Source organism: Schistocerca nitens, chromosome 3 (assembly GCF_023898315.1).
Source record: "Schistocerca nitens isolate TAMUIC-IGC-003100 chromosome 3, iqSchNite1.1, whole genome shotgun sequence".
NCBI lineage: Eukaryota > Metazoa > Arthropoda > Insecta > Orthoptera > Acrididae > Schistocerca > Schistocerca nitens.
The window spans coordinates 452,806,543-452,829,541 of record NC_064616.1 but is presented as its reverse complement, the minus strand read 5'-3'; the positions used below and the strand labels follow the sequence as shown (position 1 = coordinate 452,829,541).

The 22,999-nt window shown below is 40.0% G+C and overlaps 1 protein-coding gene across 2 annotated transcripts in view; it reads right to left on the bottom strand.

Moving 5' to 3' along the window:
• Positions 1-17,325: 17,325 nt before the first annotated feature.
• Positions 17,326-22,999, bottom strand: part of LOC126248379 (gelsolin, cytoplasmic) — a 315,183-nt gene continuing 309,509 nt past the window's right edge. The window contains exons 18-19 of one of the 2 annotated variants that reach the window (XM_049949318.1): positions 20,046-20,082; positions 17,326-18,627 (exon numbers count right to left, since the gene is read on the bottom strand). In XM_049949318.1, coding sequence (XP_049805275.1) covers positions 20,059-20,082 — 24 coding nt within the window. In that variant the 3' untranslated portion in view covers positions 17,326-18,627; positions 20,046-20,058. The remainder of the gene's footprint in view (positions 18,628-20,045; positions 20,083-22,999) is intronic. The other variant, XM_049949317.1, reaches the window with a different exon arrangement.

Genomic DNA, 22,999 nt, shown 5'->3' with positions numbered 1-22,999 from the left:
TGTAGGTTGCAGTAGGTACTGGGAGATGAAGAAGATTGCACATGATAGAGTAGCATGGAGAGCTGCATCAAACCAGTCTCAGGACTGAAGACCACAACAACAACATAAGTTAGCATCCCCCATCATGAACCATGGACCTTGCCATTGTTGGGGAGGCTTGCCTGCCTCAGCGATACAGATATCCATACTAGAGGTGCAAGCACAACGGAGGGGTATCTCTTGATAGGCCAGACAAACATGTGGTTCCTGAATTTTTTTTTTTTTTGGTGGGGTTTAAGGGCGCTCAACTACTGAGGTCATTAGCACCCAGTCACAGTTGTTAGAGCACGTGGAATCTAGTAAAACTCAAGGGGAAGGGGGGACACCAGAATGTCCTGACAAAGATGCAGATAAAATAAGTAAAAAAGTTAGATGTCTTTGGACAAGCCAGTCAAAGTTATAAAACGCAGAACACGAGCAGCTGCTCGAGCGTCATCAGCTAAAATATCCGGTAAAGTAGATGGCAGGGACAGGACAACACGAGATTGACTAAAGCGGGGACACGACAATAAAACATGGCGCACAGTTAATGCTTGACCACAAGGGCACTGCGGGGCTGGGTCACCGGAGAGCAGGTAGCGGTGGCTAAACCGGCAATGCCCAATCCGCAACCTGGTCAGAAGGACCTCTTCTCGCCGAGATGGTCGGGAGGAGGTTGTCCAAGCAGTTGGGAGCGGTTTTACTGCCCGGAGCTTGTTTCCTTGGAGGGATGACCAAGCATCCCACCACATCGACACAAGCCTCGTACATACATCCCCACGAACGTCAGATGACGGGACACAATGGGAGGCTGGCCGAGGCAGGAGGACTGCAGCCTTGGCTGCAGCATCTGCAGCCTCTGCAGCCTCATTCCCAGGCACTCCTACATGTCCGGGAACCCACAGAAAGCTGACAGGAGAACCATTATCAGCGAAAGAATGGAGGGACTGCTGGATCCGTTGCACCAAGGGATGGACCAGATAGGGAGCTCCAAGGCTCTGAAGAGCACTGAGGGAATCAGAGCAGAGTACATACGATGAATGGCGGTGGCGGCGGGCATACTGAACGGCCTGATGGAGAGCAAAGAGCTCGGCCGTAAAGCTCAAACATTGGTCGAGGAGCCGGTATTTAAAGGTGCCGGCCCCGATGACAAAGGCACAGCCGACACCATCGTCAGTTTTGGAGCCATCGGTGTAAATAAAGGTGTGACCGGCAAGTCGAGCACGAAGTTCGACAAACCATGAGCAATACACTGCAGCCGGAGTACCCTCCTTCGGGAGTGAGCTGAGGTCGAGATAAATATGAACCGGAGCCTGGAGCCAAGGTGGTGTTGGGCTCTCACCCTCTCTGAAGGTGGTAGGGAGGGCAAAATCCAATTGTCGAAGCAGGCGACGTAGCGGACTCCAGGGGGCAGCAGGGCAGACACATACAACCCGTACTGACGGTCGAGAGAATCGGCGAAGAAGGACTGATAAGAGGGGTGGTCGGGCATTGAAAACAGCCGGCAGGCATACCGACACAGCAGTACATCGCGCCGGTAGGTCAACGGTAATTCGGCAGCTTCAGCATAAAGACTCTCGACAGGACTAGTGTAGAAGGCTCCAGTCGCAAGACGTAACCCCTGATGGTGGATGGAGTTGAGACGGCGTAAGAGGGATGGCCGAGCAGACGAGTAGACGAAGCTCCCATAATCCAGCTTCGATCGGACTATGGACCGATACAAGCGAAGCAGGACAGTGCGATCCGCTCCCCAAGATGAACCACTAAGAACTCTGAGGACATTAAGGGAACGTGTACAACGGGCCGCCAAATAAGAGACATGCGGAGACCAACACAGTTTCCTGTCCAACGTGAGCCCTAGAAACTTAGTTGTTTCCACGAATGGGAGAACAACGGGACCGAGGTGTAAGGATGGCGGAAGGAACGCTTTACATTGCCAAAAGTTGATACAAACCGTCTTCTCTTCAGAGAACCGGAAGCCATTTGCCACGCTCCATGAGTATAGGCTGTCTAGACAACACTGAAGTCAGTGCTCCAGGAGGCATGTTCTCTGGGCACTGCAGTAGATCGCGAAGTCATCGACAAAGAGAGAGCCTGAGACAATAAAAAGGGGCAGGCGACCGCGTAGGCCCCACCTGTGCATAGTGCGGAGGATACCTCCTCTCTAACAGGTATCATAAGCCTTCTCCAAATCGAAGAACACGGCTACCGTTTGGCGCCTTCGCAAAAAGTTGTTCATGATGAATGTCGACAAGGTCACAAGGTGCTCAACAACAGAGCGGCGGCGACAAAAGCCGCATTGGACATTGGTAAGTAGCCGTCGAGATTCAAGAATCCAGACTAACCGAGAATTAACCATGCGCTCCATCACCTTACAGACACAGCTTGTAAGAGAAATGGGGCGGTAACTAGAAGGAAGGTGTCTATCCTTCCCGGGTTTGGGTATAGGAACAACGACGGCATCACGCCAACGCATGGGGACCTGACCTTCGGTCCAGACGTGATTGTAGGTACGATGAAGGAAGCTTTTGCCCGCCGGAGAAAGGTGTGCCAGCATCTGAATGTGAACGGCATCTGGCCCCGGAGCAGAGGACCGGGACAGTGCAAGCGCACGTTCGAGTTCCCGCATAGTAAAGGGGGCATTATAAGTTTCCAGATTCAGCGAGTGGAAGGAAGGTCGCCGAGCCTCTTCTGCCTCTTTCCTGGGAAGGAAGGCAGGGTGGTAATGGGCGGAGCTTGAAACTTCCGCGAAAAAGCGGCCAAAGGCGTTGGAGACAGCCACAGGATCAACGAGGACCTCATTACCTGAGGTCAGGCCAGGTACCGAGGAGTGGGCCTTAATGCCAGACAGCCGGCGAAGGCCACCCCAAACGACAGAAGAGGGAGTAAAACTGTTAAAGGAGCTGGTAAAAGAGGCCCAACAAGCTTCTTTGCTGTCTTTGATGACTCTACGGCATTGCGCTCGGAGTCGTTTGTATCCAATACAATTCGCCAACATAGGATGGCGGCGAAAGGTGCGTAAAGCACGTCGTCGAGCACGGATAGCGTCTCTACAAGCCTCATTCCACCAGGGGACGAAAACGCGACGTGAAGAGGTAGTATGAGGAATGGAACGTTCGGCAGCATTGACGATAACAGCCGTGAGGTATTCGACCTGACTGTCACAACTGAGAAAATCGTGGTGCGGAAAGGTCGCCAGGGAGGAGTAAAGTCCACAGTCAGCTTTCGTTATGTTCCAGCTCGAAGGACGTGGGGAAGGGGTGTGGTGCAGGAGACGAACGACATGGGGGAAGTGGTCGCTCGAATAGGTGTCAGAAAGGACATACCACTCGAACCGACGGGCAAGAGTGGTAGAACAGATCGAGAGGTCCAAGTGGGAGTAGGTATGAGTAGAGTCCGAGAGGAAAGTCGGGGCGCCAGTATTGAGGCAGACAAGAGTGAGATGGCTGAAGACATCCGCCAAGAGTGAGCCTCTTTGACAGGATGCAGGAGAGCCCCAAATGGGATGATGGGCATTGAAGTCGCCAAACAATAAAAACGGTGGAGGAAGCTGAACAATCAGGTGCATCATGTCAGCCAGCTGCGGCCGCTGTCCCTGGTTGTGTAGGAGGGGCAGCATCATTTGCCGACGAGAGGCCAGCTGAGCGCCTGGCAGCAGAGCGTCCCGGCGAAACTGAGGATGGCCGGGAGCAGCGACTCACGGATGGAGCGTCAGACGAAACGCGCCGGGGTGGAGAGGGGGATAGAGACTTCTTGGAGGCCTTGGAAGTCCTAGGAGGCACAGGGATGGTGGGCTGGACCCGAAGAAGGTCCTCACGCGCGGGGTCCGTTTTGGAACGCCGGACCTTGGAAGCTGGGGTCCGGAACGTTTTCCCGATGGACGCCTGAGAAGAGGATCGCTTCTCAGGCGGCGGGGTGGGGGGGGGGAGGGGGAGGGGGAGGGGGAGGGGGAGGGGGAAGGGTGGCTCCCGGGGCAGAGGGGGCGGGGGCCACGGGGGAGGAGGATTTGGAAGGGAGGGATTTGGGAGGCGGAGGTAGAGCCCCCTGATGGGCGGAGGAGGCGGAGGGGGGACAGGATAGGGCTGAGGATACCGCGGAAGGAGTGGACACAACTGAGGCAAACGAAGTGGTCAACGGCACGGGATGGAGGCGGTGATACTTCTTCCTGGCCTCAGAATAAGAGAGCCGATCCAAAGTTTTGAGTTCTTTTATCTTCTTCTCCTTCTGATATGCGGGGCAGTCTGAGGATCTAGGTGAGTGGATGCCAGGACAATTAACGCACCGAGGTGGTGGGGTGCATGTATGTTCCTCACGAAGAGGACGTCCACAATCGCCACAAAGGGGCTCAGCCTCACACCGTGATGACATGTGCCCAAAGCGCAAACACCGAAAACAGCGCATAGGAGGCGGGACGTAAGGTCACACGTCGCACCGGTAGCACATCACCTTTACCTTCTCCAGGAGAACGTCTCCCTCGAAGGCGAGGATAAAGGCCCCGGTGTCGATGCGACGGTCTTTGGGGCCGCGCTGGACTCGCCGGACGAAATGCACGCCTCGGCGCTCCAGGTTGGCCCTGAGCTCCTCATCAGATTGCAGCAGGAGGTCCCGATGAAAAATAACCCCCTGCGTCCTATTCAGTGCCAGATGCGGGACAATGGACACTGGGATGTCCCCTAGTCGGTCGCACGCCTGGAGCGCCGCCGACTGTGTGGCGGAGGTGGTCTTTATAATATCGGACCCCGAACGCATTTTACTGAGAGCCTCGATTTCCCCGAAGATGTCCTCGATGTGCTGAACAAAGAACATGGGCTTGGAGGTGGCAAACGTCCCCCCATCGGTTCGAGAACAGACCAAATAGCGGGGGAAGTACTTCGCCCCAAGCTGGTGGGCCTGTCCTTCCTCCCAGGGAGTGGCCAATGGGGAAAGGGCAGGAGAACCAGAACCAGAGACAGTACCTTTCCTTTTAAAAGACTCGGCCGCAGAGCGACCTGAAACATATTGACGTTTCATCTGCAAAACGTCCGCCCCGATACCACCCACTCCGACCAGGGGCTCTCCCACGGGCGCCACCCAGCCTCAGCAAGGGCCACCTGGCAGGATGACCATTGCCAGGAGTCCTGATCCCCCAAGGAGACGGGCATCTACCCCTTGGCCGATGTGGGGAGGGTGCAGCTCAGGTATCAGCAGTACGATCCCTATGTTGTCAGGGGGCTACAACCTAGAGGGTACATGACGACCCCACCACAACGGGCTGGCTACCGTGCTGCATTTCGGGTGCCATGGAAAGTCCATCATGATCGTAGGTGCAGATGGGGACGCACTATGGGCGTAACATGTACAACCCATCAGGCGTTTAGGCCCAATTTGAGGAATAGTGGGTATGGTTACAACGCCGTTACAATGCTGAGTGCCAAGGTCTTAGTGCACTGAGGACCAGTGGTACACCACGTAAGGCATCCTTCCCCAAAAGGCTCATACTTCTGTAGAATTTTGAAAAATGGAGGTCAAACCCCAAGGGGGACCATCACATGGAAGGCCGAAACGGTTGAAACTCCTTTTAGTCGCCTCTTACGACAGGCAGGAATACCTCGGGCCTATTTTAATCCCCGGACCCGCAGGGGGAGTGGTTCCTGAAGAAGGGCAGCAGCCTTTTCAGTAGTTGCAGTGGCCACAGTCCGGATGATTGACTGACCTGGCCTTTTAACACTAACCAAAATGGCCTTGCTGTGCTGGTAATGTGAATGGCTGAAAGCTAGGGGAAACTACAGCCGTAATTTTTCCCTAGGGCATGCAGCTTTATTGTATGGTTAAAAGATGATAGCGTTCTCCTGAGTAAAATATTCTGGAGGTAAAATAGTCCCCCACTCAGATCTCCGGGTTGGGACTACTCAGGAGGACGTCATTATCAGGAGAAACGAAACTGGCGTTATACGAATCTTAGCTTGGAATTTCAGCGCCCTTAATCGTGCAGGTAGGTTAGAAAATTTAAAAAGGGAAATGGATTTGTTAATGTTAGATATAGTGGCAATTAGTGAAGTTCAGTGGTGGGAGGAACAAGACTTTTGGTCAGGTGAATACAGGGTTACACATACAGAATCAAATTTGGGTAATGCAGGAGTAGGTTTAACAATGAATAAAAAAATAGGAGTGCGGGTAAGCTACTATGAACAAGATTATTGTAGCCAAGATGGACATGAAGCCCACACCTACCACAGTAGTACAAGTTTATATGCCAACTAGCGAAGACATTGATGAGATAAAAGAAATTATTCAGAAAGTGAAGGGACACGAAAATTTAATTGTCATGGGGGACTGGAATGGAATTTTATAGTAGGAAAAGGAAGAGAAGGAAAAGTAGTAGGTGAACATGGAATGGGGGTAAGGAATGAAAGAGGAAGCTGCCTGGAAGAATTTTGCACAGAGCATAACTTAAGCATAGCTAACACTTGGTTCAAGAATAATGAAAGAAGGTCGTATAAATGGAAGAGGCTGGGAGAAATTGGAAGGTTTCAGATAGATTATACAATGGTAAAATAGAGATTTAAGAACCCGGTTTTAAATTTTAAGATATTTCCAGGGGCAGTTGTGGACTCTGACCACAAACTATTGGTTACGAACTGTAGACTAAAAGTGAAGAAACTGCAAACAGGCGGGAACTTAATAAGATGGGAACTGGATAAACTGAAACAACCAGAGGTTGAGAGTTTCGGAGAGAGCATTAGGGAACGATTGACAAGAACGGGGGAAAGAAATACAGTAGAAGAAGAATGGGTAACTTTGAGAGATGAAATAGTGAAGGCAGCAGAGGATCAAGTAGGTAAAAAGACGAGGGCTAGTATAAATCCTTGGGCAACAATAGATATTGAATTTTTTTGATGAAAGGAGAAAATACAAAAATGCAGTAAAAGAAGTAGGCAAAAAGGAATACAAACGTCTCAAAAATTAGATTGACAGGAAGTGCAAAATGACTAAGCAGTGATGGCTAGAGGACAAATTTAAGGATGTTGAGGTATATATCACTAGCAGTAAGAGATATTGCCTACAGGAAAATTAAAGAGACCTTTGGACAAAAGAGAACCACTTGAATGAATATCAATAGCTAGCAAAGAAGGGAAAGCAGACAGGCAGAAGGAGTATATGGAGGGTTTAGACAAGGGTGATGTACTGGAGGACAATATTATGGAAATGGAAGAGGACATAGATGAAGATGAAATGGGAGACATGATACTGCGTGAAAAGTTTGACAGAGCACTGACAAACACAAGTCAAAACAAGGCCCTGGGAGTTGACATCATTCAATTAGAATACTGATAGCCTTGGGAGAGCTAGTCCTGACAAAACTCTTCCATCTGGTGAGCAAAATGTATGAGACAGGTGAAATACCCTCAGACTTCAAGACGAATATAACAATTCCAATCCAAAAGAAAGCAAATGTTGAAATGTGTGAAAATTACCTTACTATTAGTTTAATAAGTCACGGTTGCAAAATACGAACTCTTTACAGACGAACTCTTTACAGACGAACTCTTTACAGACTAACTCTTTACAGACTAACTCTTTACAGAGGAACTCTTTACAGACGAACTCTTTACAGACGAACTCTTTACAGACGAACTCTTTACAGACGAACTCTTTACAGACGAACTCTTTACAGACGAACTCTTTACGGACGAACTCTTTACGGACGAACTCTTTACGGACGAACTCTTTACAGACGAACTCTTTACAGACGAACTCTTTACAGACGAACTCTTTACAGACGAACTCTTTACAGACGAACTCTTTACAGACGAACTCTTTACAGACGAACTCTTTACAGACGAACTCTTTACAGACGAACTCTTTACAGACGAACTCTTTACAGACGAACAGAAAAACTGGTAGGAGCTGACCTCGGGGAAGATCAGTTTGCATTCCGTAGAAAAGTTGGAACACGTGAGGCAATACTGACCCTACCACTTATCTTAGAATATAGATTAAGGAAAGGAAAACCTATTTTTCTATGATTTGTAGACTTAGAAAAAGCTTCTGACAATGTTGACTGGAATATTCTCTTTCAAATTCTAAAGGTGGCAGGGGTAAAATACAGTGAGTGAAAGGCTGTTTAGAATTTGTACAGCAACCAGATGGCAGTTATGAGAGCTGAGGGGCATGAAAGGGAAGCAGTGGTTGGAAAGGGAGTGAGATAGGGTTGTAGCCTATTCCCAATGTTATTCAATCTGTATACTGAGCAAGCAGTAAAGGAAACAAAAGAAAAATTCAGAGTTGGAATTAATGGAGAAGAAATAAAAACTTTGAGGTTTGCCAATGACATTGTAATTCTGTCAGAGACAGCAAAGGGCCTGGGAGAGCAGTTTAACGGAAAGGACAGTGTCTTGAAAGGAGGATATAAGATAAACATCAACAAAAGCAAAACAATGGTAATGGAATGTAGTCCAATTAAATCGGGTGATGCTGTGGGAATTAGAGTAGGAAATGACACACTTAAAGTAGTAGAGGAGTTTTGCTATTTGAGGAGCAAAGTAACTGACGGTCAAAGTAGAGAGGATATAAAATGTAGACTGGCAATAGCAGGGAAAGCGTTTCTGAAGAAGAGAAATTTTTCAACATCCAGTATAGATTTAAGTATCAGGAAGTCTTTTCTGAAAGTATTTGTACGTAGTGTAGCCATGTATGGAAGTGAAACATGGATGATAAACAGTTGAGAAGCTTTGTAGATCTCTTAACTAATGGGGAGGTACTGAACAGAATTGGGGAGAGGAGGAATTTGTGGCACAATTTGACTAGAAGAAGGGATCTGTTGGTGGGACACACTGAAGCGTCAAGATGTCACCAATTTAGTATTGGAGGGAAGCGTGGAGGGTAAAAATCATAGGGGAGACCAAGAGAAATACACTAAGCAGATTCAGAAGGATGTAGGTTGCAATAGGTACTTCGAGATGAAGCAGCTTGCACAGCGTAGAGTAGCATGGAGAGCTGCATCAAACCAGTCTCTGGACCACCACCACCACCACCACCACCACCACCACCACCACCAACAACAACAACAACAAAACAGGTACAGTGCTACATACAACTTTTTATAGATGCATCTACAATAAAAGAAAGTAATTCATGAATAATTTGCAAAAATACAGGCTGGAAAGATGTGCACAACACACCTGTAGTAAATGAGAAATATAGCGTATTCTTCAACAGTCACAGGGTACTTTGAACCAGTGGAATCAGATTAAATTCTCTTCTATCCTGGATTACAAATGGGATCAGAAAATCACACATAACTAAGAGAGGACTGTACTTTTTGTGAGGTTATCATAGTAAGATATCTGTATGTTTGGAGTTCTTTGGTTAATGTTAGAAGGCAGCCTTGTGGGGTTGAGGCTAATGTGCCTAGTGAAATACGATAGTGGTTTTATGTTATAAAAATTGCTGTGTGCTAAGCAAATGAGAAGAAAAGTGGAAGTGTATATCACTCTCTTTGTATCAGAGTACAGACTTGAGTTGAGGGTAGGGTGCCACTGGAATGATGTGTTTGCCTGAAGTGAAAAGTAGCAAGTGCCTATGTTTGGATTCATCATTTGTGATCAGTGTTCTGTGCAAGAAATGTTTCTAATTTAACTACTGTATTAAAAAAGTTAATGACTCATGAAAGTCAAGGTAATGAATGAATGAATCACTTTCTCATCTACATTGTACCTTACATCGTCATAAAGGGGAGCCAATGACAAGTGTTAAATCTCATAACAAACCGTACTATAAAATTCTATGCAAAGTCATCGGGGAATCAAAATTTATGTACTTTCAACAAAAAAATAAGCTCCTCCAACAACGAGATAAAATTATTTGGAACATAGCAACAAATGAGACTGAAAAACTGAATCAAGAAAATTAAGAAATTTCTTTGAAGATAGATGATTAACTGAACAAAGATAGCCCTAAAATTATACAACCTTCTTGTAACTTTGTCAGTAGCATGTAATTTAGGCTTGAACACTTGCTTATCTAACAGCCTACAGTTCCTAAGAAGAGCATTGCTAAACAAATTTGATGTAATTCCACTTCATCCTATATCTCCAAAAGAAAATTTCAATATTATCAACTCTCTCAAAAATAAATGTTCAGGTGGTTATGAGAAAAGCAATAATAATCAAATATTGTTCAGCTAAACTTTGTAATATACTGAGATACTTGTATAATTAATCTTTGCACAACGACACTTTCGCAGAGATACATGCTGTTACCAAGTCACTAATATAATAATAATAATAATAATAATAATAATAATAATAATAATAATAATATCAAGCTAAAACTAAACAAAGGTCGCTACACTACGCATACATTGATTACCAAAAAGCTTTTGATAGTGTACCCCACTCATGGTTACTACAGATATTGGAAATATACAAAGTAGATCCTAAATTGATACAGTTTCTAAACATAGTAATGAAAAACTGGAAACCACACTTGATATACAAACAAATTCAAATAATATCACATCACAGCCAATACAGATTAAGCGTGGAATATACCAAGGAGACTCATTAAGTCCTTTCTGGTTCTGCCTTGCTCTGAACCCACTATCCAACATGTTAAATAATACAAATTATGGATACAATATTACCGGAACATACCCACACAAAATCACACATTTGCTATACATGGATGATCTAAAACTACTGGCAGCAACCAATCAACTCAACCAATTACTAAAGATAACATAAGTATTCAGTAATGATATAAATATGGCTTTTGGAACAGACAAATGTAAGAAACATAGCATAGTCAAGGGAAAACACACTAAACAAAGAGATTACATATTGGATAACTACAGCGACTGCATAGAAGTGATAGAAAAAACAGATGCCTATAAATATCTAGGATACAGACAAAAAATAGGAATAGATAATACAAATATTAAAGAAGAACTAAAAGAAAAATATAGACAAAGACTAACAAAACTACTGAAAACAGAATTGAGAGCAAGAAACAAGACAAAAGCTATAAATACTTATGCTATACCAATATTGACCTACTCATTTGGTGTAGTGAAATGGAGTAACACAGACCTAGAAGCACTCGATACACTTACATGATCACAATGCCACAAATGTAGAATACATAACATACATTCAGCAACAGAAAGATTCACATTAAGCAGAAAGGAAGGAGGAAGGGGATTCATCGACATAAAAAACCTACATTATGGACAGGTAGACAATTTAAGAAAATTCTTTCTAGAACGCGCAGAAACTAGCAAAATACACAAAGCAATCACTCATATAAATACATCGGCTACACCACTGCAATTTCATAACCACTTCTACAACCCTTTAGACCACATAACATCAACAGATACGAAGAAAGTAAACTGTAAGGGGAAGGCACTACATGGCAAGCACCCGTATCATCTAACACAGCCACACATCAATCAAGATGCATCCAACACATGGCTAAGAAAAGACAATATATACAGTGAGACGGAAGGATTCATGATTGCAATACAGGATCAAACAATAAACACCAGATATTACAGCAAGCATATTATTAAAGATCCCAATACCACAACAGATAAATGCAGACTTTGCAAACAACAAATAGAAACAGTACATCACATCACAAGCGGATGTACAATACTATCAAATACAGAATACCCCAGAAGACATGACAAGGTAGCAAAAATAATACATCAGCAGCTTGCCTTACAACATAAACTTATAAAACAACACGTTCCCACATACAAGTATGCACCACAAAATGTACTGGAGAATGATGAATACAAATTATACTGCAACAGAACCATTATAACAGATAAAACAACACCACATAACAAACCTGACATCATACTCACCAATAAAAAGAAGAAATTAACACAACTAATCGAAATATCCATACCCAATACAACAAATATACAAAAGAAAACAGGAGAAAAAATTGAAAAATACATCCAACTGGCTGAGGAAGTCAAAGACATGTGGCATCAGGATAAAGTTGACATCATACCAATTATACTATCAACTACAGGAGTCATACCACACAATATCCACTAGTACATCAATGCAATACAGCTACATCCAAACTTATACATACAACTACAGAAATCTGTAATTAATTACCCGAAAGTTCCTACATGCAATATAACATATACCGTACAGTAAAAAAGGAAGTGACGCTTGATCAAGGTCCGCGTCACTTTCCATTTTTAACCAGACTTGAACGTCTGAGAAAGGAAAGAAATAATAATAATAATAATAATAATAATACTAATAATTTCTTTCCTTTCTCAGATGTTATGTCTGGTTAAAAATGGAAAGTGACACAGACCTTGATCAAGCGTGACTTTTAACTGTATGGTATATGTTACATTGCATTTAGGAACTTTTGGGTAATTGAACATGTATCAATAATTACAGATTTCTGTAGTTGTATATATATGTTTGGATGTAGCTGTATTGCGTTGATGTACTGGTGGATATTGTGTGGTATGACTCCTGTAGTTGATAGTATAATTGGTATAATGTCAACTTTATCCTGATGCCACATGTCCTTGACTTCCTCAGCCAGTTGGATGTATTTTTCCATTTATGATGTCAGGTTTGTTATGTGGTGTTTTATCTGTTATAATGGTTCTGTTCCAGTATAATTTGTATTCATCATTCTCCAGTACATTTTGTGGTGCATACTTGTATGTGGGACCATGTTGTTTTATTAGTTTATGTTGTATGGCAAGTTGTTGATGTATTATTTTTGCTACATTGTCATGGCTTCTTGTGTATTCTGCATTTCCTATTATTGTACATCCACTTGTGATGTGATCTACTGTTTCTATTTGTTGTTTGCAAAGTCTGCATTTATCTGTTGTGGTATTTGGATCTTTAATAATATTCTTGCTGTAATATTATTTATCTTTATTGTTACATCTTGTATTGAAATCATGAATCCTTCCGTCTCACTGTATATATAACCTTTTCTTAGCCATGTGTTGGATGCATCTTGATTGATGTGTGGTTGTGTTAGATGATACGGGTGCTTGCCATGTAGTGCCTTCCCCTTACACTTTACTTTCTTCGTATCTGTTGATGTTATGTGGTCTAAAGGGTTGTAGAAGAGGTTATGAAATTGCAGTGGTGTAGCCGATGTATTTATATGAGTGATTGCTTTGTGTATTTTGCTAGTTTCTGCGCGTTCTAGAAAGAATTTTCTTAAATTGTCTACCTGTCCATAATGTAGGTTTTTTATGTCGATAAATGCCCTTCCTCCTTCCTTTCTGCTGAATGTGAATCTTTCTGTTGCTGAATGTATGTGATGTATTCTATATTTGTGGCATTGTGATCATGTAAGTGTATCGAGTGCTTCTAGGTCTGTGTTACTCCATTTCACTACACCAAATGAGTAGGTCAATATTGGTATAGCATAAGTATTTATAGCTTTTGTCTTGTTTCTTGCTCTCAATTCTGTTTTCAGTAGTTTTGTTAGTCTTTGTCTATATTTTTCTTTTAGTTCTTCTTTAATATTTGTATTATCTATTCCTATTTTTTGTCTGTATCCTAGATATTTATAGGCATCTGTTTTTTCTATCACTTCTATGCAGTCGCTGTAGTTATCCAATATGTAATCTCTTTGTTTAGTGTGTTTTCCCTTGACTATGCTATGTTTCTTACATTTGTCTGTTCCAAAAGCCATATTTATATCATTACTGAATACTTATGTTATCTTTAGTAATTGGTTGAGTTGATTTGTTGCTGCCAGTAGTTTCAGATCATCCATGTATAGTGGGTATGTTCCAGTAATATTATATCCATAATTTGTATTATTTAGCATGTTGGACAGTGGATTCAGAGCAAGACAGAACCAGAAAGGACTTAATGAGTCTCCTTGGTATATTCCACGCTTAATCTGTATTGGCTGTGATGTGATATTATTTGAATTTGTTTGGATATTAAGTGTGGTTTTCCAATTTTTCATTACTATGTTTAGGAACTGTATCAATTTAGGATCTATTTTGTATATTTCCAATATCTGTAGTAACCATGAGTGGGGTACACTATCAAAAGCTTTTTGGTAATCAATGTATGCGTAGTGTAGCGACCTTTGTTTAGTTTTAGCTTGATATGTCACCTCTGCATCTATTATCAGTTGCTCTTTACATCCTCGTGCTCCTTTGCAACAGCCTTTTTGTTCTTCATTTATAATTTTGTTCTGTGTTGTATGTGTCATTAATTTCTGTTTGATGATTGAAGTTAATATTTTGTATATTGTTGGTAGGCATGTTATGGGGCGATATTTAGCTGGGTTTGATGTGTCTGCTTGATCTTTAGGTTTCAGATAAGTTATTCCATGTGTAAGTGTATCAGGGAATGTGTATGGGTCTGCAATGTAACTGTTAAATAATTTAGTTAGATGTGAATGTGTTGAGGTGAACTTCTTTAACCAGAAATTTGCTATTTTATCATTTCCAGGGGCTTTCCAATTGTGAGTAGAATTAATTGCTTGGGTGACTTCATGTTGCAAAATTATCACTTCAGGCATTTGTGGTATCATCTCGTATGTGTCTGTTTCTGCTTGTATCCATCGTGCATGCCTGTTATGTTGTACCGGGTTTGACCATATGTTGCTCCAGAAGTGTTCCATGTCTGTTATGTTTGGTGGATTGTTTATTTTAATGTGTGTGTGTTATCTATTGTCTGGTAAAATTTCTTTTGGTTTGTGTTGAATGTTTGGTTTTGTTTCCTTCTATTTTCACTTTTTTTTGTATCTTCTGCGTCGTTTGGCTAATGCTTGTAATTTCTGCTTCTTTTCGTCTAATTGCTCTGTCGCTTCTTGTTGTGAGATTTTACCTAACCTTTTTCGTTTTTTTTCCGAGATTTCATTTCTTATAAATTGTGTTAGCTGTCCGATGTCTTTTCTCAGTTTTTCTATTCTGATCTGTAGCCTGTGTTGCCATGCTGGTTTTGTGGGTTTCTTCTGTGTGTTGGTTGGTTCTGATCTCTGTCTAGTGTGTATATTTAGTGTAGTGAGTGCTCCTATATAAACCAGTAGTTGTAACTCTTCCATAGTTGTGTTTTCATTTATTTTGTTGTGTACGATTGTGTTGATAGTTTTTATTGTTGTTTCGACTTGTGGGTTATTTGGTGGTCTATGCAAGAATGGTCTTATGTCTGTATGTGTGTCTTTGTATTCTATATATGTTAGCTGAAATTTTTCTTCTATATCTAGCATCTGTGTCACTTTGTGTTCTATTTGTGCTTGTTCTGGTGGCTGTCTTAAGATTTCGTTTTCCTCTGATTGTTTAATTGGTGCGTGTTGTTCTTTGTTTGTTTGCTCTGGGATGTTTGAGTCCATTACTGTATTTTCTTCTTCTTCTGATTGCACATTATTTTGTTCCAGTATTTGTTGTACTTCTTGTTTGATGTTTTCTAATTCTGACTGGGGTATCCTGTTATTTTTGATTATTACACGGATCTGATCAGCTAGTCGTTGTTCTGTTAAAAATTTTAATTCTGGGTATCTGGTAATAAATGTTGTGTATACTTGTGATCTGTATCCAGTTGTGTTGGTTCCTAGGTTTGTTGCTTGGTAATAACAGAACATGAGGTGTCGATTAACTTCATCTGACCATCTCATCCTCTGTCTTTGTTTTCCTTCTAGGGTGGTTGCAGGAAGCATATCCTGCAAAACACCTCTATTTGGATTTAAATCATTTTCCAGTTGGCTAGCGGTGTCGTTACCATTGTGGGCGGGCATAGGGTTCAAGCGTCGTCCCCGACCATGACGGCGCTTGTCCGAGGCTTCTTTAGTTCTGTCCTGAACCAACTTATCACACTAAAAGGGGGGTTAGCCCTATTAGTGGTTTGTTCTTTTCGTCGCCTTTTACGACTGGCAGAACATACCGAAGGCCTATTCTTTTCCCGGGCCTCCACAGGATTTATTATTATTATTATTATTATTATTATTATTATTATTCCACCATGTTAGTGCCTTAATTTTCAAAATTTTTTGAGAAGATGTACAACAGACTTTATACACACACTGTACAGGAAAACACTCAGTAGTGAACAGTTTGAATTTCAAAAATAACTCAACTAAACAGGCTATATTTCATTTGAGAGGCGATATACTAGAATCAAAGAATCACACATTACTTTAGTTATGAATATATTGTGACTTGGCCAAGACTTTTGATGCAAAGGTTAAAATATAACAGAATAGTAGACAGCAGGTTAATGCTTTTTGTCTTATTCAAAAGACAAGACAGTATGTATCAACTGAATCTACTTGCAGTTTTAGAAGTTGCAAATTTTGTACTTTTTTTTTGCAGATACATGTGCACAGAAGACAGTGCTAGTGCCCGTACTGAAAAGGCAGCCAATGAAATGTTCAAAAATTTCAACAGAGGGTTCAATGCAAATACTCTTCTTCATATTCTGACAAGACATAGTACGTATAGCTTAGAATTTCTCACAGAACTACATAAGTTATAAAAGTAAGTGTTTTTATGATTGCAGATAGATTACAACCTCAATTGGAAAACACATTGCTTGATATTAATTAAATGCCTTTGTCAGCTATGTTTACAGCACACATTACAGCTTTAGACGATTTAAAAATGAAGCACTAATGAATTATGAAATCATTTTCTGGAGAAATTCAAGTTACAGAGATAGTATTTTCAGAATACATTAGTGCATTATAAAATAGATATCTGGTGTTAATCTTTAACTCTTCATAAAACTGGGAATTTTGGCAAGTACTTTACAATACATATATCCTCATTAATGTGCTTTATCACTTCCAATATTTCTCTATTCACAAAAAAATATAAAATGCACGAATGTAACACCATGACCAAAAACACCCACTCTGAAGACTCCAAGCTCAACATTTGTACAGAAAGGAGTCTGACACATGGCTATTCACCTATTCAACAATCTACCACAGGACGTTTAATGTCTTACATGATACAGTGAAGTGAAAGACTGAATGAACCTTCTGTTGGGCAAATCATCCTCCTCAACTGGAAAGTATCATCAAAGAGACAATTACATTTAATGCTTTTCAGGTTAAATTATAATTACAATTAGCATGGTTATATAACAATATTTTTGTCATCTCAGTGCATTGAAATTCAATAGTTTTTTTTTACTTCTTTCTACATCTCTGCTCATCCTCCAGTGAATCTGTCTAGTATGGTTAATGTAATCCACTGCCTCTAAATGATCAAATAAGAAATGAAGCTTAAAACAACTTCTCCTCAGAGAGAGAGAAAACCTGAATTATGTAGTGAAAGTAAGTTTAAAGATAAACTGCTTTCATTGTTTAACCATTTTATTATTTCCACAGTCATTATACACAATTTTCTTGGAGATTACTACAAATATTATATTATCACACAGTTGAAATAGTAACAAATTATTGTAGGTAATCATTCGTATCTAAACATACTGACAGAATAATATATGTGGTGCACTTGCAGACAAGGTGGTGTCTTCATATTGTTGTTCAGCCTTCAAAACTATCAATGATTTTTATTTTGGTTTAGGTAATGTAATAGTGGTACTGTACTATTGGAGAGATAACAGAAAACTCACAGCAAAATCAAAATAAACCAGATTTTAGCTGCATGGAGTCCTATTTGAAAAGCATACAGTTTCATTGAAGAGTTATAGAACAGCAATATCCTTCAGTTAGAGTACTTACATAACAGGAGTATCTCCACTGTAGACAACAGAAACAAAACCATACTGGTTTGCAGAGATTCACACATACTGATATGTACAACACCTTGAAGAGTAGATGCCAGCCCACCACCATTACAATTGATATTTTACTTCCAAATATGTAGGTCATCAATGCACTCTGATGTATTTACTTTTGTCAGGCATTAAGGTTCTTATAAAGATTTCATCTAAGACATGTCCTGCTACAACTAACATATGCCTGACAAGTAGCCTCTTTCAGTTTTCATAAAAAGGAATTACATCTTTACACTGTGAAAAAGACAGTCGCACAAAGATGAGCGCAAAAAAAATCTGGCCCCACAGTCTTAGAGAGACACCTTTTTGAACTACAGACATTTATGTTCATTAAATGAAAACTATTATCTTAAGCAAAAATAAGGTGATTATATGCCTACTATATTTTATATTTTGTTGCTAAATATTGTAGTTTGTCAGTATAATTTATCTATATATTTTTGGTTCTTATGTGAGAAAGGAACTTCATATTTTAGGAAGCCAGCAGTTATAACAATTTTAATTAGAAGAGTTTCCACATCTGAAACCAATTCTGTACTACAGGATGGCAAAAATTTAACAATGACACTGTACTCCATTTCATTCACTTAGAATAAACATGAAACCATGTGAGGTATCACATATTTAATAAAAAGTTCTACAATTATGCATATCAACCTACTTTTGCATACACACGTCAGCAAGTAACTAATATTTAAAACATAAGCCTTCAATGAAAAAATTCTAATGACAAATATTTCTTTACATTTAATAAGCAACATATCTTGAGACAGAAATATTAAGAACTAGTTCAGTCCTCAATTGTTGAATTAAATTCTGCCAGTTGATTCTTGACATCCTCATAGCTGACCAAGGACTGAAAGAAGAAATTTTACATTCACACATTAAAACACAGCATGGTATTACACAACCTGTATCACTGAAACAAGATACAAAAGGCATTGTGTAATATAGAAATACTATGATAAAGTAACATCAGTAGCCATTTACTGACTGCAGGAAGGCAATTGACGAATATAATAAAATTTAAGAACTGTATCCTATAAGAAATAACAAGGAGAATTAAGTGAAAATTCTTTTCTCTGAAGAAACAAATGTCCCATCTGTTTCTCTCATGCTGTTAGTCAAGTTACATGCATATTACCAGTACTAGCATGTTAATTTACTCCCAAGGCAGTTAGTATTACAAGTGCACATCCAAACTAAGTTCATGATTAGTTTCTCTCCACATGGCATGTGCAAAAGATACAGTACAGTATGTCTACAGCAGACAGTGTGTTTTGTGACGCAAGTTACATATTAACAACAGGTATACTGCAAAAATCTCTCAATTGCTCAGCAGTCGATCACAAAAAGAAAAACAGCAAGAACTTAGTTTTAAAGCTGTATGTTGATCCTTAACAACAAATGCACAGCTGGCTTTTTTAGATGATTTTCTTCCCTAATGGAGACGCCTTTCATGACTAGTAGCAAACAACTGCCACACATCAGGTCGATACCATTGTATGAGAACAGTTGAAATCTTGCGTCAACATCCATACAGCTTTGTATTTTCAACTAATAAATCTTACTACAATTAGCTGTTTTCATACACTGTTCCTTCTCTTATTCCTGTGAGACAGCTTCAGTAAGTGTACTTTTGTCATGTGAATTTAAATATTTTTTTGGTTTGGAATTATTCTACTTATGTTTCTTCTTTCTTTCAGTTAACAGTGAGACCACTTCCAAAAATTGCATTAACATTTAGGGAAACCTGCCGTAGATAAATATTCACAAAGAGGAAGAAGAAAGTCCACAGGTTCTGCAGATTCTGAACTACAGATACTGTACTGTATGAGTATGTATCTATACACTGCAGAAACTTCTTTCTGCACCTGTAGTTTAAAGTTTCTTTTTACATGCTCTCCAATTACTATACACTAAAATGTAATATTACAAGAGCAATCCAAGTATGCTAACACTAGTTTCAAATCTACAGTCAGATTTTTATTTACCTATTCCAATCAAATGATTGACCATTTCTTACTTACTTACTTACTTACTGCAAATAGTTATGCAATACAACCTGACAGAGCAAATTTTTTCTGGTTTGCTACTGTGAAGAAAATGAAGTTGCATTGTCTCCTTCAATTGATGAAGAGAATAAATTTTAGGTCTAATTTTTAAACAGAAGTAGTGATTTCTAGCACCACTCCTCTCTCCCTATCAGGATTTCATTTATATCAAAGTAAACTGCATTCTGCTATAACTATGTACAATATTGACAGAACTCACCATTTATGCTGATTTAAATGGCTGTTTCCTTATCTTCCTGAGAAAAAGAATGACAATTTTGAGATTTTTTTGCACTGATTTCCTGAACAAACATCACATTCAAATAATCTGTTCCATAATCAATATACAAAGAAGTATATGTCATATAGCATGTAATGTAGTTCCATAAAAATGGGCCACATGAAGGACATTGCTATTTAGGGATCAAACTTTTTCCTCTACTAGTCACTGAACTTAATTTTTGTTGCAACCTATGCCATTACATACTAAATAATTTGTCATTTCACAACTAAACAACAAAAAAGTATTTTTGTATTGCGAAAATTTAACAATTTAAAATTAATTTGTATTATGTCAATAAAAATACAACATTCTCAGCAGTCCCTGCATCCACAAGCCTTTTCAATAAATCAGTTGTGCCTTTATATAAGTAACATTATCAATGTTTTTGAGTATCTTTAAATTCCTGACTGACTGACCTAAACAGAAATGAAATTCAAACTGTTTGCAGATATTAAGCTGATATATTAATGCATTTCTTCACTTACAGTCTACCTAGAACAAACCTACTGCCCATAATTTTCCTATTAAACCCACTAACATGTTAGAATGCAATCTATAAAGTAAACGAAAGACCTACAAAACAGCTAAATTACACAAGGTGTTAAGCATAAATGATCAGGAAAAAGAAAGAAATTTAATCTCTCCCCCTCTCTCTCAATGCCTTCAATACTAGAACTCTGCAATAAGACATTTGACAAAAAGTAGTGTCGAAAGTTGTCTTCTGTTTCTTACTTCTGAAGGCAAGGCAATAAGACCAGCATTATTGAGTGCAAGTCCTTTCTAGAAATTGGTATGCTATATGCCTTCACATGCACTTTCAGCAATATAATTTGAATATAAATTTTATTTGCGTAAACTACAAGCCTTTCTAAACAATGTGAAGAGACGGACAATAAACTACTAAACTAAGTCTACACATGCACATGAATTACATAGTGTGTACTCCCAATTATTCATGTGTGGGTTATCTGGCTTCCAGATTATTCGTACATAAAAAAATTAAAAAAAGGACCAGCAGCATGGGCTGCCAGCTGCTAGGGGTAGAGAAACACTAAGCCAGACCAGCAGCAAAAGACCACCGCTTCGAGCTGTGCTCAAGCTTACACAGCCATCAGCGGCCAGTGCTGCTGCTACTACCCACCTAGTAATATTATCCCATGTTTTCCTATTATTCTTCATCTTCTCCTCCTCAATACTCTGAATAATCTGGAGTACACTGCACATTTAAAAAAATAATAATTGTAAAAGCTGGCCATTTTATTTCTGCAGCATTAAACAGCCTGCACTGATTCTCACTGTTCAATGCATAGTCTTAGGACAGTCCTCAGACAAGTGTGGTACTTTAAAGTGTTTGTCTTACATTCTACTTAGCAGGAAATTCATGAGTACCAAGTGACAGTGAAGATCAATTTTGCCTAGGTCACTTCAGGTTTAAGTACTACTGCCCAATTGGAAATAATGTGCACTGGAAGAATTTAAACACTGTACCTTTGCAAAGCTTGAGTGTTGTATGGTTAGTTGCAGGAGTTCTGCAGATATAATTGCAGTAAGCTGTTGTTGCAGAGAGGGGAATAAGAATGGTACTGGCACAGCCTACCTCTCTTCAATAGCAACAAAGGTGCTGTATATGTTATGTTCTCATTCAGGGCTTCACTACAGCAGATACTGTGTATATCATTAACCTGGGTTAAATACAAAAACCTTCCCAGTCTGTTTTCTCTACTATTTATTGGACTTAATTCTTATTGCAACCTATGACAAAGTCAGATGAACATAGTAATAAGACCATTCTTCAGAGTGTGTTATGGCTTGAAATTTCACAGTTTACCTATGTTAGCAGTACTTAGTTTTGTGAAGAGAAATTAGGAAAGCAATCACTCTACATTAATTATGGTAACAGCTTAACATTTTTCTCCTATTAAAGTGTAATTTAACAGGTTTTTTCTCATCCAGAATATTCTGAAACATTACCTTTATGCACATGACATGCACAGGATTTTAATAGAGCATCAATGCTATAATTGGTAATACATATGTAACAGTGCATTCAAATTCAGCTGAATTATAACACAAGGTAGAATTGCTCGTTGGCAGTATTGTATCTGCATAACAAACAATCCATCCACAACCATTTATGGGTGCCACTTATAAATGCATTTATATACAGGATATAGAAGACAGTTACACCTGAATCAACCCTTTCAGGTTAATGAAATTTGATTGCAAGCTGCAGAATGTTCTGTAGTGAGCAAACTTTACTAATAACATTGTATGAAAATAAACTGTGAAAACCAAATTAAAATTGTTATTTTTGCGGCATGCTTTCAGAGATATAGCTGTTTCTCCCATAACCCGTGTTGCTGAAACAATGTTAACTGGTACAGTGCAGTTACTCAAAATATATAATCCATGCAATCATGGAGGTAATAAGTTGCAGCAGCCTGAGTAATATCATCTTTATCTGCTTTGTTCAATTACACAGGTTAGATAGGAAAGTCCTTAGTGGTGACAGATCATATTCTGTATCTGATACCTGATAAACAGTAGTTACATGTTTTGTCTTATTCCAGCAAATATTATGTTCATAGTGAAACGTAACACCCATGAACAGTTACAGCATTGATAATTTTCTGTGTTCTCAGCAAACCTAGTTACAAATTGTGTAGTGAATAACACAGCCGAATCTTAACTTTCCTCTAGCACTAATGTTACTACCAAACAAAAAACCAAATACAAATGCCACACAGTATGTCCATGAAAGACAAAAAAGTTAATCAATATAACATCACACCAGGACAACATTTGTTAAAAGCAGGCTGTGAGATTGTATCTAAACTGCATATTTTTTGGAAGATTAAATTTACTCTTTCATGCCACTGAGTATCATTAGA